Source organism: Lolium perenne, chromosome 2 (genome assembly GCF_019359855.2).
Source record: "Lolium perenne isolate Kyuss_39 chromosome 2, Kyuss_2.0, whole genome shotgun sequence".
NCBI classification, from domain to species: Eukaryota; Viridiplantae; Streptophyta; class Magnoliopsida; order Poales; family Poaceae; genus Lolium; species Lolium perenne.
The window spans coordinates 104,257,896-104,277,037 of NC_067245.2; the positions used below are offsets into that span (position 1 = coordinate 104,257,896).

General features: G+C 46.6%; 1 protein-coding gene and 1 pseudogene across 6 annotated transcripts; one reads left to right on the forward strand and one right to left on the reverse strand.

The window, feature by feature from the left end:
* Positions 1 to 3,612: 3,612 nt before the first annotated feature.
* LOC127333762 (protein FAR1-RELATED SEQUENCE 5) lies at positions 3,613 to 11,477 on the forward strand. Of its 6 annotated transcripts, XM_071826152.1 has the most exons (6): positions 3,613 to 6,323; positions 8,222 to 8,400; positions 8,588 to 8,702; positions 8,802 to 9,055; positions 10,801 to 11,038; positions 11,134 to 11,477. In XM_071826152.1, exons 1-2 carry the CDS (start codon positions 3,740 to 3,742, stop codon positions 8,296 to 8,298), a joined length of 2,661 nt encoding a protein of 886 aa, XP_071682253.1. In that variant the 5' UTR covers positions 3,613 to 3,739; the 3' UTR covers positions 8,299 to 8,400; positions 8,588 to 8,702; positions 8,802 to 9,055; positions 10,801 to 11,038; positions 11,134 to 11,477. The 6 variants fall into 6 exon arrangements, with proteins under 6 accessions (XP_071682253.1, XP_071682252.1, XP_071682254.1 ...); XM_071826151.1 differs by having other exon boundaries at positions 10,801 to 11,477; XM_071826153.1 differs by having other exon boundaries at positions 10,849 to 11,477.
* LOC127328875 (expansin-like B1) lies at positions 8,805 to 10,978 on the reverse strand (annotated as a pseudogene).
* Positions 11,478 to 19,142: the final 7,665 nt, after the last annotated feature.

Consider the following 19,142-nt stretch of genomic DNA (forward strand, 5'->3'; position numbering starts at 1 on the left):
CGATTCTACATCAACCATCTACCAACCATGAGAGCTGATTTTGTTTTTTGCGAGGAATCCACCGATCTATTAATAATCATTAACAGTAGTATAAATAGCTCAAAAAGTGGCGACGACTACAGACACTAGCACGAGCCGAAGGCGCACCGCTGTCATCGCCCCTCCATCACCGGAGTTAGGCAAAGCTTGTCGTAGTAGAGTTTGTTGTAGTAGACAGACGAGAGGTCGTCGTGCTAAGGTCCCAAAGGACGCACTAGAGAGGCAACCATCGCCAATGATAACAACTGTAGATCGGAAGAGACTAACATGAAACCACACCAACGAACACGAAAATCAACCGGATCTCAGGAGATCCGACGGACACACAACTCCACGCGCCCTCCGTCAGCGCTAGATGCACCACCAGAGCGAGGATAGGGCGGGGATGACTTTATTCTGACTTCAGGATGTAGTTGCATCATTCCAAAAAAGAGACTGAAAAGCAAACTAAATTAAAAACGAGAACTCCCACCGGCGAGGGACCGTGGTCCGCTACACCTCCAAGGCCGCAAGGCCACCAGAGGCGGAGCGGACCAGCAGTATCGCCGGCGAGGAGGACGGAACCTTAGATGGGTTTTGTGCCCTTTTCCGCCGCCTCTTGTTGTTTCCGCTGCATATACTGCATGTACCGTTCAACCTGCAACCATGAGAGCTGATGTTGATTATGTAGAGAGAGGGGAGGGAACGGATGAAATGGGGATTCCCCGTGTCCTCCCGTTTGTAATGGGTAAAAATGTTATCACCCATATCCTACTTGTTATGCGTGGATATGGACAAGTGATGTAGGCTTGTGTGATCATGCACAACATGATCATCGATGAGGACCGCAAGAATCGGGTTACGACACATGTTGGTCCCTATGAGTGCCAAGGCCCTCTTGCGGAAGTTGATCATGAGGTGCCTGCAAAATTTGTTGATTTTCTCGCCATGCACTCAGAGATCCGTGACAATAATGTTCATGAGTAACTTCAACATGATCTTGTTGAGCATCTGTGGATGGTCAAAGGATTATCAGCAAATGCGGCGGTGCTTGATCTAGCCCGACTTATTATATTTATTTAGTTTCATATTGTTTATTCTATTTTAATTTGAAAACAATTTTAGCAAATATATTTATTTGTATGCTATATTTAATAAAAATGGTTATGTTTTCTAATACTCTAATAAAAAAATTAGGCCCTGGTTTGAGGCGCGACTGGGCATCCACGCTCCCCAAATGCTACACCAAGCAACAACGTCCCCAAACACTCAATCCGGCACTATTTAGAGAATACTTTGGGGAATCGCACCGGAGATGCTCTTAGAGCATCTCCACTCGTCTCCCCGACGAGGCCCCCGAGCGAAGTTTTTTCATCCGGACGGCGAAATTCGGCCCAGTCGCGCCCCCGGTTTCTCGTTTTCGTCCGGATTTGGCCCTTCATCCATCCGGCGAGCCCACGCCATCCCCGGTCCCCCGGGGATCTATCGGGGACTCCGGGCAAGTGAAAAGCGGGGAAGGGCCCGATCTGTCGGCGACTCGACACACGAACCCCACCGCCACCTCGCTCAAAATCTCCCCCACCCTTCGTATCTCTCTCGCCGCCGGCACCACCCCGCCAGCTTGTTGCCCAGATTCCGCCGTCCCTCCTTCTCCACCTGCCTATATTCCGCCGTCTTTCGACGAAGGCCTATCTGGCTGCTCCTCCGCCGGCCTGTTTTCCGACTTTGGCCTACTCCTCGTCGCTCGCAGCTCGGGTTGCCTCGACCACGCCCGTCAGGTGTTCGTCCATTTGCCTCGCCGGCCATGGACTCAGACGAAGAGGAGGAGCAGATGTCCGTCGAGCTTATGCGAGAAGAGATGGCAGCCACCGCCCAAGACCAGGAGCACATGATGATCCTCGGTTGCTTGTCAAGCATGTACGCCGGACTGGCAACTGGTCGACGTGGTGGGTCGGCACCAAGTCGCCGGAAGTGCAAGCTGAGACAACGAATGGAGGGCTACTGCATGTTGTACGCCGACTACTTCGCCGACAATCCATTGCACGGTGAGAGTGTTTTCCGGCGTCGTTTCAGGATGAGCAGAAAGCTATTTCTGCAAATTGTGTATGCCATCCGAGACTTTGACCCCTACTTCAGATGCAAGCGGATTGCACTGGTTTGGTTGGATTTTCGTCACTGCAGAAGTGCACAGTGGCTATGAGGATGCTGGCGTATGGAGCTCCCGGTGATGGTGCAGATGACTATCTTCGGATGGCGGAGTCCACCGCCCTTGATTGTTTCTACCGGTTCTGCAGGGCCGTCATAGCAGTGTTCGGGGACTTTTACTTGAGATCACCAACTGTCGAAGACACTCAGAGGATCCTTGCAACAAATGAAGCTAGGGGTTTTCCAGGGATGCTTGGAAGCATTGACTGCATGCATTGGAAATGGAAGAACTGTCCGTTTGCGTGGCAGGGAATGTACAAGGGTCACAAAAGCGGCTGCACTGTGATACTTGAAGCAGTGGCTACCCATGATCTCTGGATTTGGCACTCTTTCTTTGGTATGCCTGGATCCAACAATGACATCAACGTCCTAAACTGCTCCCCGATCTTTTCCAAACTTGTTGAGGGTCATGCTCCCCCGGTGAACTATGTGATCAATGGTCGGCACTACAACAAAGGATACTACCTTGCAGACGGTATCTATCCAAAGTGGGCAACATTTGTGAAGACTATCTCGAAACCTAGCACCCCCAAACTTTGCGAGTTTGTGAAGAAACAAGAAGCTTGCCGAAAAGACGTCGAGCGTGCATTTGGTGTCCTCCAGCAGAGATTTGCTGTCGTCCGCTATGACTTGGTCCAAAGATCAGATGTGGGAGGTGATGAACTGCTGTGTGTGCCTACACAATATGATTATTGAAAATGAGCGAAAACATCCGGTTCCTCTGGCTGAGCAACAAGCACCATATGAGAGAGAGGGACCTCTTGCACAGCCTAATCACCAGGTGCCTCCATCATGGGCCGCCTTCATTGCTATGCGCCAGGAGATCCGAGACTCTACAATGCATCAACAGCTGCAAGATGATCTGGTGGAGCACATATGGACGCTCCGAGGCAACGCCAACGCCGACGCCAACTAGTCTGTCTTTATTTATTTGTTTCAAAACTTGTGAAATTGTGTGCTTCATTTGTTTCAGCACTTGTTAAACATTGTACTGATTTTCGCCCAATTTGTTTCAGCAATTTTCTGAATCTTGTTCGCCGAACTTGTTAAATTTTATGTCGAATTTGATTGAAATATGTCAAATGCCTCAAGTTGGGGGTGTCCTGCCGGGGTGACGGCTGGAACTTCGGCGCTCCCCGGGTCTAATTTTCCTCCAATCCGAACGAAACTTTCGCCGGATTTGGGCGTGGGAAGCGCCAACGAGTGGAGATGCTCTTAGACTAAGAGCCCAAACCACCTCTTGTTTCAAACCGGCAAACCTCTTGTTCATCATTTGTTAAGGGTTTGTTGGTGAGCATGAAGAGCAAAGTGGACATTGCTCAAGTGTCAAGTCCAAGCAGATTCAACCATGAGCAACTCTCACAAGCAGATGGCACTGAACAGCTCGCCCTCTCGCAACCCCTCCACCACACACATCCACCCACACCCGCCGCCGCCACAGCCAATCCATCCAACCCCTTCTTCCTCCTCCCGCTGCTCTCCCCCTTCATTCCTCCAAACCCTAGCTCAAACCCTAATGTCCACCACCGCGCAACCCCCGGTCTCCCCGTCCGGAGACTCCTCACCGACTTCTTCCGGCTCATCCTCCCCCTCCCCGTCCCCTTCCTCCTCCTCCACCGCCGCCGCCGCCGCCGCCGCCGCTGGCTCCGACGAGCCCGCCCTTCTCGGCCAAGCCACCTCGACTTCCACCCCCTCTGCCGCCGGGGATGACGCCGCCGTCCCAACATCGCCACAAATGGGCATGTATTTCGAGACGGAGGACGATGCGTACGAGTTCTACAAGGCCTACGCCGCCCGCCTTGGCTTCGTCGTCCGCAAGTCCAACAAGTCCAAGAACTCCCGGCACACCGTCACCCGTCGCCTCTTCGTCTGCTCCAAGCAGGGATTCCGCCAGGAACCCAAGAAGCCCCAAGAAGAGACCAACGCCACCGACGTTGCGGCTGCCGCCTCGCCACCGCCTCCCAGGTGCCCAGACTCCCGCACCGGCTGCCTGGCGTCCCTCACCATCAAGCTCATCCCTTCAGCCAATGCCTTCCGCGTCACCGAATTTGTCGCCGAGCACAACCACCCGCTGGCCTCTGCGGCGCCCGCTGTGTCGCTGGCCATGATGCCATCGAGCTCATCGCACCACGCCGTCGCTGCTGTGGCAAGCTTGCCCGATCCGAGGGAAGGGCCGCACACGGACATGCACTTTGAGACGGAAGACGACGCGTATGCCTTCTACAACCGGTATGCCGAGCATGTGGGCTTCAGCGTCCGCCGCTCGTACAAGAAGCGCAAGCGTGGGACGATCGTGTCTCGGATCTTTGTATGTTCCCGTGAGGGTGTCAGTGACCGTGCCAAGCATGAGGGCCTGGCCAGTATCAGCACCAGCAGTGCTGGTGCAGGGGCACCAGGCACACCTAGGCCAGGCCCACCGCCAACACGGACAGGGTGTCAGGCAAGAATGGTGGTCAAGATCACCCCATGCCGAACATATCGGGTTGCAAAGTTCTTCCCGGACCATAACCACCCGCTCGCAAACTCAGAGACAGTCCACAAGCTGCGGTCACATAAGATGAAGGCTCGAGCGCACGAGCTTGGGGCAGGAGAACTGCATCGAAGGAAACAGGGGAAGGGCGCGCAGCTTGGGGATGCTGGTGCCGCATTGGAATATTTGGAGGGGCTGCAGGTGGGAAACCCCTCGGTGTATTATGCGGTAGGAATGGCGCCTGATGGGAATTCAGCTGTGAATTTCTTCTGGGCTGATTCAAAGTCAATCATCGACTTCAGAAGCTTTGGTGACGTTGTTTGCTTCGATACAACATATGGACTGAATGTGTATGGGCGCCCCTTTGCATTGTTTGTTGGTGTGGACAACCATAAGCAGTTGCTTGTGTTTGGTGCAGCGTTGCTCTATGATGATAGCATCAAGTCAGTGAGATGGGTATTTCAGGCGTTTGCCGATGCCATGCGTGCTAGGCAGCCAAAGACTATTTTTATTGATGAGCGTTCTGAATGTGCTATTGCAGCAGCAGAGGTATGGCCTGGGAGTTACCATTGCACAAGTGTGTGGCATATCTACCACAATTCAAAGAGGCACCTGAAGCAGGTGTTTGAAAGCTCCAAGAGTTTTGGCAACACTTTGAGCCAGTGTCTCTTTGAGTGTGAGGATGAGTTGGAGTTCTTGTCAGCATGGGAAAAGCTAATCGAGAAATATGACATCGGTGAGAGTGAATGGCTCAGCAGACTTTTCCTAGAGAAAGAAAAATGGGCGCTGCCTTATAGGAGAACCATCTTTTCTGCTGATATACTCACTACCCTTAGGAAGGAGAATATGATCAATGAGCTCAAACGGGAGCTCAGTGATCAAGAAGATATTCTGCTGTTCTTTAAGCGTTATGAGACCATGCTGGAAGAGCATCGTTCAAAGAAATTGCATGCTGATGTTGATGGAAACCAGGTTACTTTGCCAATCCCGTCCTTACGAATGTTAAAACAATCCTCAAATGCTTATACACCTGAAGCTTTCAAGATGTTCCAGGGTGAGTTTGAGGCTTACATGAACTGCCTGTCCTTCCCCTGCAGTGTAGTTGGCACAGTCTCAGAGTACAAAATAGCACTTGATGAGAAGCCATCAGAGGGCATTGTCAAATTCGATGCACTAGATGGCTCAGCTACTTGCAGCTGCAGGAAGTTTGAATCTGTTGGAATCCAGTGCTGTCATGTACTAAAGGTACTTGATCTCAAGAATATCAAGGAGCTCCCAGAACAGTACATTTTGAAGAGATGGAGGAAAGATGCCCGTTCTATTAGAATGGGAGAAGAACCTAATGGTGGATCTGGCAGCATTATGCAGTCATCCTCCGAAGTTCGCTACGCTAACATGTGTCGTTACGTTAGCCTAATAGCTTCAAGGGCTGCCAAATCAGAGGAGGCAATGTCATACATCGAAGATCAATCAACTGTTCTTCTGAAGCATCTAGATGATATTTTACAAACAGGCTATCCTGAGATTGGAAATCATGATGTCTCTTCAAGTAGTCAAGCGATTTCTTTTGTAGGAAATCAACATCTTGACCATACAACACAATCAAGAGCAGTTGCACATACAGCAAATGGTATAATGTTTTAACATTCTAACATATCATAGTTTAGCTTGCTTTTATATGGAATTGTTCGGGTTGTAGGTTGTGAAATCCCCCAGTTGGATGGACAGACATTAAAACTATGTTAATTTTGATCTGTCTCTCGTCCTTTATATTGTTCCCAAAGTTTTTGAAATTTATTTCTTTTTCTAAATAAGCATATATACATAGCAAATACCACCACAGCCAGCACACAGGCCAGGGCCAGCACAGGCTTAGGCCTGGCGAGTGGCGTCTTTTGGCTATGTCTTGACTCTTGAACATTAACTTAGGATATGGGAAATGTTTTAGTTTGAGGCAAGTTGATTTTTATCTCTAGATCAATCTGTTAGGAAACCCATCTCTGTATAAGAGGATGCTTTTGTCAATTAACAGCAGGCAACAAGTATCCCAATCTGTCTCTTCCATCTCTCATTCCCTACTGCAACCCTGTGCTCATCTCCCTCCTCTGTGGCAAGTGGCATGGCTCCTGACCACCAAGGCCCAGACCTTGGGCTGTTGAGTAATTACCAATTGTTCTCCCTGAGCAGGAATATTTAAAATAGTTTCAACACAACCCATTTTTGAACATACTAAAAACAAAAGGCAAAGAAAAACATGCTGATGTGTGTGCTTATCACCTAATGGCTGCAACCACCCACATGGTTTCAACCAACCACATGTACATCCCTTTTCCATCTCTTTTAGTTCACCTGTTTGGCCTCCTGGGAGGATGGTAACAAAACTTCTCTCTTTTCAGTGAAATGAAACGCAAAGGCTTCTTTGCGTTTTCTCGGAAAAAAGTGTGTGTTCCCAACCACATGTTTGACATGTAGATTAGTTCTATTTACTGAGAAGTTTTTCTCTATAGTTGGGTACAGTTACCACATATTCTATCACAAGAAATTCTGCACCTTCTACGATCAGGCCAAACAGCGAGCTGTTATTAGTAAAACACGATATGTGCAGACGATGGGCTGAGTTCACCTAATTGCTTTACTTTTAACTAGATTTCCTTAGCACATTTTGATGTATTTCTTTATTCGTTTGCTCCTTTCTCTTATAGTTGGTTTCAACTTAAGTTTAAATTGTTGTTTTGATGTGAATTTTGACTTATTATTCTTTCAAGGAAAAATTTGCTGATAGACACTGTTATTTTCTGGCCTTTGCCGAAAGACACCACCGGGTTGTGGCTATGCTCAGTACCATTACAATTTTGCTAACCATTTGCCTGAGCACACTAGAAAACAGAAAAGGAAAGTTAAATCTTAGGGGAAAAATCATCTGAATTGGAATTCCTTTTATACGCTTGTCTGTTCGGTTCCTGTTTGTCTTCCCATCCCAAATCAGTTCTCTCTCTACTGCTCTCTCGTGTGCTTGCTGCTGCTGCTCCCCATCTGGATGTGCGTGCAGCTGCTGCTCCCCATCTGGATGTGCGTGCAGCTGCTACTTTCTCAGTGTGTGTTGCTGCTTCTTCTCCCTCTCAATTAAATTCTCACCACAACATTTGTATGATTGTATCTATACTTGATTCTCACCATTGACTGATTATTTGGAAAAAATCCTTTTCTGTCTAGCCCCCTGAGAGGAAGGTAGAAGTTGAGTGTATAAAGGTAACCCTAGCTACAACTTTCCTTTTATGTCTCATAGTTTGTTATGGCAAATGGTACGCAAAGTTCTAATGGTACTGAGCAAAGCCACAATTAGATGGTGTCTTTCGGCAAAGGCCAAAAAAATAACGGTGTCCAGCAGGAAATTTTCCCTTCTTTCAAACTAATTGTTATGTTCTGTGTGTTAAATGTTCATTGTACCATCCTGTTGAGTTTATTATTTTGATCAATACTTCTTTTAGTGGTTGCTGATAATTGGATTATCTCTTGACGAAACATCAGGACGGACATCCTTTTTTGGAATTTCTCCTTGTCCTGAATCCAATGGACAATTGAACGGGTCAGTTGGTTCCTTGTAGTTTTAGCCAAATTTGGGCTGAAGTATGGCTTTCTACAGTACCTATATGTTGCCATGATGATGCAACCAAGTGGATCCGGAAGACCTCATCATTACCAATTTGGTAAGGCTAGTGCTAAGTATAATCAACTATTATAAGCATATGCCTTATCTGAATTTGCATTATTCTATGTGTTGTGGTGATTTCTCAATTGTATGTTCCTAGAAAATAAGTATTGGTATCTTTTTAAAGACAGTAATATAAGAGTTGCTAAACTGCTTGTGTGAACTTACTATTCTTCCACGTGCAGTTTATACATACACACAGCCTATCCAGCCAAGCACAACCATGACAGATTACAAAAAATGCATGATCAGAGAATGTGGGAAAAGCAAACTTACCTGTTGAAGTTTATTCATATTCAGGCAAGCATAACCATGACAAATTACAAAAAGATGTTTGCAAGAGTATATACATGTCCAAAAAGTATGACACCATTAAATATCATCTATTTATTCTTGCAGTATCTACATTGTATATAGATACCACAGCTGCACTCGGACCCCAGAATTATGTATGGCCCCTGCCTTCCAGTTTTGTGGTATTGTACCTGTGGAACTAACCATGTCTGGTCATCTCCATGGGCGCACCGCTGCTAAACCGCATCCTTATGGACAGAGGACTAGTTGGTGGGGGAGACGGTAGCCCATACTGCACCATGAGTCCGGCTCAGAATCTGGCATATCATGTTCAAAGTCTGCATCCAGCCATCAAGCAGGTATTTAGTACTATAAATTTAACTCACGTGGAAACTTTCTGTATAATTAGTTGTAAGTCCTTCCACGCATGATTTACATTGTTTATTTACTGTTTACCTCACAAAGCTGGACTGCGACGATTTCCTGCTACCTCAAATTCTAGGTCATAGGGGAAATTGCTTATCTAAGTAATCTGGAAGACAATGTTCTTATTTCGGTAGTTACAAGAAACCCTGTAGCAGGGAGAATACCAAGAAATTTGCCAACATGTCAGTTTTTCCGTTTACTCATTATGCAAGATCACATCTGGTGTGATGTTCAGGGTCTTTCTTCTTGCCTTTTGCCATCTGAGAAATCAACTAATTGTATCATAAAAAAAACTGGGTGTGTTGAAGCAATAGCTTTAGATAGGTTTATTATATCCATGCGCCTTGTATATTTAATTCCAACATGGTGCTGTCGCTCATTCCCAAGTCACGATTGTCACACCATCTGCAGAGTAGTAGTATGGATCTGTGCACCTCACCTCTTGGCAGTTGACATTCTTAGTGGGGACAGAAAAAATATGTTCCGTTGTTCATGCAAACTGAGCACTGGCACAGATGGGCTTTACCTGATAGCATGCACCACAGCCTACCCCATTCCTGTAGAGGCTCTCTGATGCAGCAACATTGAGTGTCGCCCCAAATGCGCCATACTCACATGCTCCATCCGAAAGTCTTTGCCAGAAACAAATAGTTAATCTTTGAAAGTATCTGGTTTGCTACTTTCCTATGAGAATGAGATATACTATTATCCCCTCATGCAATCGACCACCGGAGCAGCTCTCTCTCCAAACCTCCTCTTCTCTAATCCCCACGGCCCCGTTCTGGGTCGCCCGTGAAATCCCAGATGGCTCCTCTTTCCTCTGTGGCGGTTCTGCTGGCCGGTGTGGTGGGGTGAGTGCAGCGCGGGGTTCCCTATACATAGTACTAGTAGATCGAATCTAGTGTTTGTCTTCTTCGCTGTTATGCTGGCATTTAGGAGTCGGGCGCTGGACCTTCTGGACCAGATCAGTGCGTTTGGTGGTTCCTCCTCTACCCATGGAGCTCCATCTGCCAGAGCCGGAGGTGGGGAAGGAGGTCGGTGTCGACACCTCCTTAAATAAGGTCTGTGGTTTCGGCTGCAATATGGCTCTTCTCTGCAGCTTGATGTGGTTCTTCTCCCCATGTCAGCGTGGTGAAGATGAGGGGTAGGTGTCAAGCTAGAGGTTGGGGAAGAGTTGGATGGCGGGGAGGAAGTTTGGCCAGCAGGTGAGTCCCATCAACGTCGCTGGTGTCGTCCGGTGTTTGCTCAACCTCCAGGTGGAGGCCTCTTGAAGAACTGGCGGTGGCGCCTTTCTTCTTCTCGGTGGTTCCATCCCCGCCACTCACACCGACGAAGAAGGCCACGGCGGCAGTCCTCTGTAGTCTGCGGTGATGGAGGACCCAATTACTTTTTTCCAGAATATGTTCAGGGTCTTTCTTGCAAAATTTGGGCACAGTTCTGTAATTTCTTCGTTTGTTGGGGTCCCTTATGGAATTTGTAGCCTCACCGGGCCTTTCCCTGTTCAAAAATAAATAAACTATAAAGATATTTACTTTTTGTTCATAGTAGCTTAATCTCTCCATGGTATCAGTAGTTAGCACAAGTCAGCTTATCCTTCTTTATATGTGTGCTCTACAATTTAAGCAATGTATCCAATATCAAGCACTTAGTCACTTACTTTGAGTCCCCTTTGTATTAGAATCAGGGTCATATGCTGCTTTCGACAAGGTGAAGTTTCCATGTGCAGTAACCCTAGAGATGAAACGTACAAGAGAAAACATGGCCGGGAGATAAGGGAAGAGCCATTGGTTATATGGAGATGTAGCAATAAGATTTGGAAATGGTGCATGCAAGAGGAAGATGGAACCATCAACCATGTATTTACAGCATTCTTAGCTGCTGCTTTGCTACCCCTTGGTTTTGAATGGAGGGGAATGGTAATTCTCTGGTGTATATGTACCAACATATTCCTGTTCATCTTGAGCTACATAAGCTATTGTTCACCTCCTTATACTATATACTTCTTTTCCAGGGCTGTTTTTGAATACTGTTCTGGAATTGGAATTCTCGCTATTGTCACAAAGAAAATCCATGCCCATTGCTATGCTAGAGTAGGACAGTTCCATATGTTCTTGTACAGTAGGATTGTTTCATTTTATTACTATCTGGTTTGTTTTCCTGAAAACATTGACAAAATTGATTTAAGGTACCATGAGAGGAGGTTTGAAATCTAAATTGACTCGTTTCACGTATCGTGAATGTAATTGTACTGTGAGTTGTAGTTGCTGTGCGCCTACACTCATAGCTGGATTTTTTTTTTTTTGTTCCGTGATGTGTAGATCAACATAGTGGATGCATCTTGTGTTGTTATTGTCAGATTAATTTGGTCTTTTCGGTCATTTTTTGGACCTTTCTCCAGGAGCCGATTGCATGTAATAATCACCTAAAAGGGTGGGTTGCGTTTTGCATAGTACTTTGCATCCCTTGAAAAGGCCCGCAAAGCTTTGAAAAAGGATTATGTAAATCTCTCTAAGTAAAGTGATCAACCTCAAGAGGAAGCGTCTAAGGAGAAAGAAGTAGAAGTCCCCTTTTCGACTAACCCTTGTTGTGATCATGAGGAGGAGATTGTGGTCTTGAAGTGCATTTTTCTACCAACTCTTGTTGTGGACACTTGGATGAGATTGCTAGGTTGAAGGAGAATCGAGATAACCTCCTACTTCTTGCTCTTTCTCATGAGAAAGCAAAAGAAGGAGCAATAGAGAGCTCTAGCAATGGAGGAGATATGACTCCCAAGCCAAAGAAGAAGAAGAGGAGAAACAAGAAGAAGAAAGGCTTGGTCCAAGAGACCAATGACTAACCCAAAGGGGTGGGAGTTATTGGCCCCACCACTAAGGGATATGCGGCTCTAACAATCCCTCTCATATTCTCTTTGTTGATTATTATGGGAATGTTCATGCTCGTTTTGTTGGTGATTATGAGGACAATGTGTTATGGACTATTTGGGTCCCAAGCTCCCTATTACTAACATGATAGGACCTATTGAAAATGGAGACCTAAATCCAAGAAGTAATTTTGTGTAGGACTTTGCTTCCGACGGCGCAAAATGGGTGCTTGATAGCGGCATCACAAATCATATGACCGGAAGAAAGGACCTAGCCACCGAAGTGAGGCCATGCAACACCACGGTCTCCTACGGTGACAAAACACGCTCAAAGGTAACGGGTCTTGGTAGGTGGTTGGAGTTTTTCCATGTGGACCTTTTTGGCCCTTCCTCTCATGAGAGTCTTGGTGGCAAGAAGTATTGTATCTTGATGTCAACATGCGCACTTTACAAAGTCTTCACAAGGGTGGTCACATCCTAATGGATAGTGTTTCATTTTGCAAAGATCGTGTTTGCAGAGCTTGTGTTGAAGGTAAAATGCATGGGAAGCCCTATAAGGCCAAGACTATCATCTTGACGACAAGATGCTTGGAGTTTCACCATGTGGACCTTTTTGGCCCTTCCTCTCATGAGAGTCTTGGTGGCAAGATGTATTGTCTCGTCATCATTGATGACTTGATGACTATTCACGCTATTGTTGGGTCTACTTATTCAAGCTCAAGAGTGAGAGTCAACAAACCATGATCGACTTCGCCAACCAAGTTCAACGCAAGTTCGATGCCAAGATCATCACAATAAGTAGCGATAATGGCACCAAGTTCAAGAACTATACTCCCGATGAGTTCTTTAGTGAGGAGGGTATTGCTCGTCAATACTCGACTCCCTACACTCATCAACAAAATTGTGTCGCCGAGAGGAAGAACCGGGCGTTGATTCATGCGGCAAGGACTATGATGTCGGAGTTCAAATCTCCGTATAATTTTTGGGCGGAAGCTATCTCCACCGCATGACATGCCACCAACCGCTTATACTACTGCAAGGGGTTGAGAAGACGCCTTATGAGATACTCACGGGACACAAGCCAAATGTGTCATACTTCAAGGTCTTCGGGTGCAAGTGCTACATTCTCATCAAAGGTACTCGTCTATCTAAGTTAGAATCCAAAGCTCAAGAAAGTATATTTGTTTTCTATGCCACGGAGTCCCACGGCTATAGAATATTCAACAAGACCACGGGTCATGTTGTTGAGACTTGTGATGTGGAATTCCTCGAGGATAACGGCTCTCGGGAAGAGCAAAGCGTTTCTACTGTTGAAGGTGGTGCAATACCCTCGGAGGCTAGAGGAAGAATGAGTATTGGATTTTTCCAACCTATTGAGAGACACCTTGTGGCCGACTTGTAAGGACCAAGTTCCACGCATGTGGAGCCATCACCAACACTAGACCATACTCCAGTTCCTGAGGCGCCAGGCAACAACAAAGCAACATCAACAAGTGTGCCTGAACCTGCTGATCAAGAGCAAGAAGTTGTAGATGAAGTTGGGACGGATATTCCGGGGTCCTCCAAGCCAGATCATCTGGCCTCCCCGAACCATCCGGCCCCTGGGACCCTTGGACCATTTGGGCCTTGAAGAAAATCGACCTCACCTCCATCTCATGATATACATGCTTCTTCCAATGGAGGTGATGAAAGGCGGGGCAATGTAGGTCAAGGCGAGGACCAGAATAGTGTTGACGACCAAGAGGATTCCAATGAAACAATAGAGGAAGCCAACACTCGCTGTGAAGACAAGCTAACACGCCACCTACGCCTCAAGTCACATTCTCTAAAGAACTTCATCGGCAATATTCGATCAAGAGTATCTACCCGCACGCAATTGACAAACTTTAGTGAGCATCATGTTTTCATCTCAATGGTAGAGCCTCAAAAGGTGTATGCTCTTGAAGATACGGACTGGGTGCTAACAATGCACGAGGAGTTGAACAACTTTAAGAGGAAAAAGGTGTGGACCTTAGTTGAAAGGCCGGGCTCGTGCCGCAATGTTATCGACACCAAATGGGTCTTAAAAAACAAGCAAGATGAACATGGCATGGTCATGCGCAACAAGACAAGATTTGTGGCTCAAGGGTACTCACAAGTGGAAGGAGTTGACTATGGCGAGACATATGCACCCATTGTCGACTGGAGTCAATACATATCCTTTTGGCTTATGCCACTCACCATGGTTTCAAGTTCTAACAAATGGATATGAAAAGTTCCTTCCTTAATGGTCCTCTACAAGAGGAAGTATATGTCAAACAACCTCCGGGGTTCGAGGACCATCACTTTCTGGAACACGTCTATAGATTCAACAAAGCTCTTTATGGCCTTAAACAAGCCCCACGTGCGTGGTATGAGCATTTGCGTGAGTTACTAGTGGACCGTGGGTTCGAAGTGGGGAGATTTCATCCCACTCTTTTTACTAAGAGGGTTAACGGAGAGCTTTTCATATGCCAACTCTATGTGGATTATATCATCTTTGGGTCAACTAACAATGTTTTTAAAGAGAAGTTTGCTAAGTTGATGACGGACAAATTTGAGATGTCCATGATGGGAGCACTTAAATTCTTCCTTGGCTTCGAGATCAAGCAACTTCACCAAGGGACATTCTTCAATCAAGCCAAGTACAATCAAGATATGCTCAAGCACTTCAACATGAAAGGCGCAAATAGTGTTGGCACTCCCATTGCTCTCAAATGTCAACTCGCCCTTGACCCTAATGGCAAGGCATCAACCAAATGATCTACTGCTCAATGATAGGTTCACCCATTTACCTTTGTGCCTCCCGTCCGGATATTATGCTTAGCGTTGGTGTGTGCGCACGGTTCCAAGCGGCTCCGAAGGAAAGCCACCTCATGGTGGTCAAGAGAATCCTTCGATATTTAGTGGACACGCCAAACTTCAGACTTTGGTACCCAAAGGACACAGATTTCTCCTTATGTGTATTCACATATTCGGATTGGGCGGGCGAAAAGGTTGATAGGAAGTCTACCTCCGGTTCATGTCACTTCCTTGGGCGCTCATTGGTTTGTTGGTCTTCAAAGAAGCAAAATTGCGTCTCTATCTGTACCGCCGAGGCCGAGTATGTTGCCGCGGCGAGTTGTTGTGCTCAAGTGCTATGGATGAGGCAAACATTGGGGGACTATGGACTCAAGTACGACAAGGTGCCTCTCCTATGTGATAATGAGAGCGCCATCAGGATCGCCTACAACCCGGTTCTCCATGGGAAGACGAAGCATATTGAAATCTGGAATCACTTCATCCGGGATCACATTGCAAGAGGTGACATCGAGCTCTCATTCATTGGCACTAAGGATCAATTGGCGGATATCTTCACCAAGCCATTGGACGAGAAGAGGTTTATTGAGCTAAGACATTAGCTAAATATCATTGATTTGTCGAATTTCGATTAGCCGCCGTGCTCCTACACCATCTACTTATAGCATATATCTTGTGTTGGGAGGTAGGCATGGACATAGGGGGTGCGGTTTAAAGTATTGAGCTATATGCCTCCCCCCATTATGCACATAGCAAACCAAAGCATTTCTCTATTCGTCAATTAAGTGACAAATGAGCTTCAATGTTGAGTCTTAGTTGTGAGTCCAAGATACATCTTCGCGACCTCACGCTATCATACTCAAACACGGCGTCCTCGGCCATCAACCTCCTCTTTGAGGAGTTTTGTGTTCTTTTTGGATTTTTTTGTTCTTTTTCGTTTTTTTCTTGGGGGAAACTTGTTCATGATTGGGCTCTGTCTCTCATTTGATTCTTGCAATCTTGGATAAGTAGTACCTCTCACCAGTTACCACCTCTAACCTAAGCCAATCTCCAAAATCTGAAAACATTTTACTCTCTATATGTACCCATCATTTGACAGGAGTGATTGCAGGCTGGTGGGTAGGATGATCCGCCCTCTATGGGGGGCGGAACATCCGGTAATCCGCCCCCTAGGGGATGGAACATCCGGCCTAAGTAGAGAATATAAGTACCGACTCAGGCCCGGGGTGAGGAAAATAACCTAGTTGTCTTCCCCAACCCGACCCAAGCTCCTCTCTTCTCTCCACTCCCACCGACGGCCACCACTCCCCTTGGGGCTCCCCATCGACCCCCAAGGCATCCTCCACCGTGCCTCGACCCGCACATTGGCTCCTCCGCCCGGAATATTCTCCACCAAGCAGTTTTTCCAATGGAAGACGGTACATCTGTCTCTCCCTCATCTTAGGGTTTCAACCCTAGTTTGGTGTGTAGAGGTCTTTATACTCGATTTCCTTTGGTAGAAACCTAATTAAAGATACATGCTAGTGCTCCCTCTGATCGATCTACGAAAACTTTGGTGCAATTTCAAGATTTTCCAAATCTACCTCATGAGGCCGGACCATCCGCCCCTCACACGACCTGTCCATCCGGCCTAGGAAGACTTCAAATCTACCTCTTAAATTCACCACTATTTTGCACCTCAGTCTTAGGCTATCGTTTCCCAGGTATATATGCTTATCCCACATGCTATCTATCTATTGCTATCCATAGGTGGAAGCTCTCAAGGAGGAAGTGCTAGAAGCGTGATTGACAAGAAACCACAATCTCGTGTTCGACGGGATTACTTTGTGTAGCAGGAGGATGGAAGAACCACAACACAAGTGTGTTGTGGGTAGAGGGTTTGGCGGAAGCCCGGAGGGGTGCTAGGGAGAGCAATGAACAAGATCAAAGGCAGAAGAAGAAGTCCAAGACCATCAACACCGTCAATATGCCAATCTCCAATTCGAGAGGTGAGGAAAGTCAATCCATACAACAAGGCCCGGACCTCTCAAGATGATTGCTTTTGGACAAGAGAGCAAGAGAAGATGTACGAGGAGAACTGAAGGAGATATGCCCTAGAGGCAATAATAAAGTGGTTATTATTTATATCTTTATGTTTATGATAAATGTTTATATATCATGCTATAATTGTATTAACCGAAACATTAGTACATGTGTGATATGTAGACAAACAAAGAAGTCCCTAGTATGCCTCTTAAACTAGCTTGTTGATTAATGGGTGATTAGTTTCATAATCATGAACATTGGATGTTATTAATAACAAGGTTATATCATTGTATGAATGATGTAATGGACACACCCAATTAAGTGTAGCATAAGATCTCGTCATTAAGTTATTTGCTATAAGCTTTTCGATACATAGTTACCTAGTCCTTATGACCATGAGATCATGTAAATCACTTATACCGGAAAGGTACTTTGATTACACCAAACGCCACTGCGTAAATGGGTGGTTATAAAGATGGGATTAAGTATCCGGAAAGTATGAGTTGAGGCATATGGATCAACAGTGGGATTTGTCCATCCCGATGACGGATAGATATACTCTGGGCCCTCTCGGTGGAATATCGTCTAATGTCTTGCAAGCATATGAATAAGTTCATAAGAGACCACATACCACGGTACGAGTAAAGAGTACTTGTCAGGAGACGAGGTTGAACAAGGTATAGAGTGATACCGAAGATCAAACCTCGGATAAGTAAAATATCGCGTGACAAAGGGAATTGGTATCGTATGTGAATGGTTCATTCGATCACTAAAGTCATCGTTGAATATGTGGGAGCCATTATGGATCTCCAGATCCCGCTATTGGTTATTGGTCGGAGTGAGTACTCAACCATGTCCGCATAGTTCACGAACCGTAGGGTGACACACTTAAAGTTGGATGTTGAAATGGTAGAACTTGAATATGGAATGGAGTTCGAATATTTGTTCGGAGTCCCGGATGAGATCCCGGACATCACGAGGAGTTCCGAATGGTCCGAGAATAAGATTAATATATAGGATGTCATTTTATGTGAATTAAAATGATGCGGAAGGTTCTATGGAAGGTTCTAGAAGGTTCTAGAAAAGTCCGGAAGAAACCACCAAGGAAGGTGGAGTCCCGGTGGGACTCCACCACCATGGCCGGCCAACCCTAGTGGGGGAGGAGTCCCAAGTGGACTCCCCCATAGGGGGCCGGCCACCCCCTCCATGGAAGGTGGAACTCCCACCTCAAGTGGGAGTCCTAGCTTGGGTAGGTTTCCCTATTCTATGGAAGGTTTTGGGTTCGGGTCTTATTCGAAGACTTGGAGTCCAACACTTGGGGTTCCACCTATATAATGAGGGGCCAAGGGAGGGGGCCGGCCACCCCAAGACCACAAGCTGGCCGCCCCCCTTGAAGTGGCCGGCCACCCCCTCCCAAACCCTAGCCGCCCCCCTCTCCTCCATATCTCCCGCGTAGCTTTAGCGAAGCTTCGCCGGAGTTCTCCACCGCCACCGACACCACGCCGTCGTGCTGTCGGATTCAAGAGGAGCTACTACTTCCGCTGTCCGCTGGAACGGGAGGTGGACATCGTCTTCATCAACAACCGAACGTGTGACCGAGTACGGAGGTGCTGCCCGCTCGTGGCGCCGGAGCGATCGTGATCAAGATCTTCTACGCGCTTTTGCAAGCGGCAAGTGAACGTCTACCGCAGAAACAAGAGCCTCATCTTGTAGGCTTTGGAATCTCTTCAAGGGTGAGACTCGATACCCCCTCGTTGCTACCGTCTTCTAGATTGCATCTTGGCTTGGATTGCGTGTTCGCGGTAGGAAATTTTTTGTTTTCTATGCAACGTTATCCTACAGTGGTTAATCAGAGCCGTGTCTATGCATAGATGGTTGCACGAGTAGAACACAATGGTTTTGTGGGCGTTGATGCTCTTGTTATCTTTAGTTTGAGTACTTTGCATCTTCGTGGCATAGTGGGATGAAGCGGCTAGGACTAACTTTACATGACCGCGTTCATGAGACTTGTTCCTCGTTCGACATGCAACTTGTATTGCATAAGAGGCTTTGCGGGTGTCTGTCTCTCCTACTATAGTGAAGATTCAATTTACTCTTCTATTGAAAACATTAGTATCAACGTTGTGGTTCATGTTCGTAGGTAGATTAGATCTCTCTCGAAAACCCTAAACCACGTAAAATATGCAAACCAAATTAGAGACATCTAACTTGTTTTTGCAGGGTTTGGTGATGTGATATGGCCATAATGTGATGATGAATATGTATGAGATGATCATTATTGTATTGTGGCAACCGGCAGGAGCCTTATGGTTGTCTTT

Bases quoted from the DNA above. Each gene is read 5' to 3' on its own strand.
- LOC127333762 (XM_071826151.1), top strand. From the start codon at position 3,740: ATGTCCACCACCGCGCAACCCCCGGTCTCCCCGTCCGGAGACTCCTCA. The intron at 6,324-8,221 runs GTATAATGTTTT...ACGAAACATCAG, and splicing joins AGTTGCACATACAGCAAATG to GACGGACATCCTTTTTTGGA.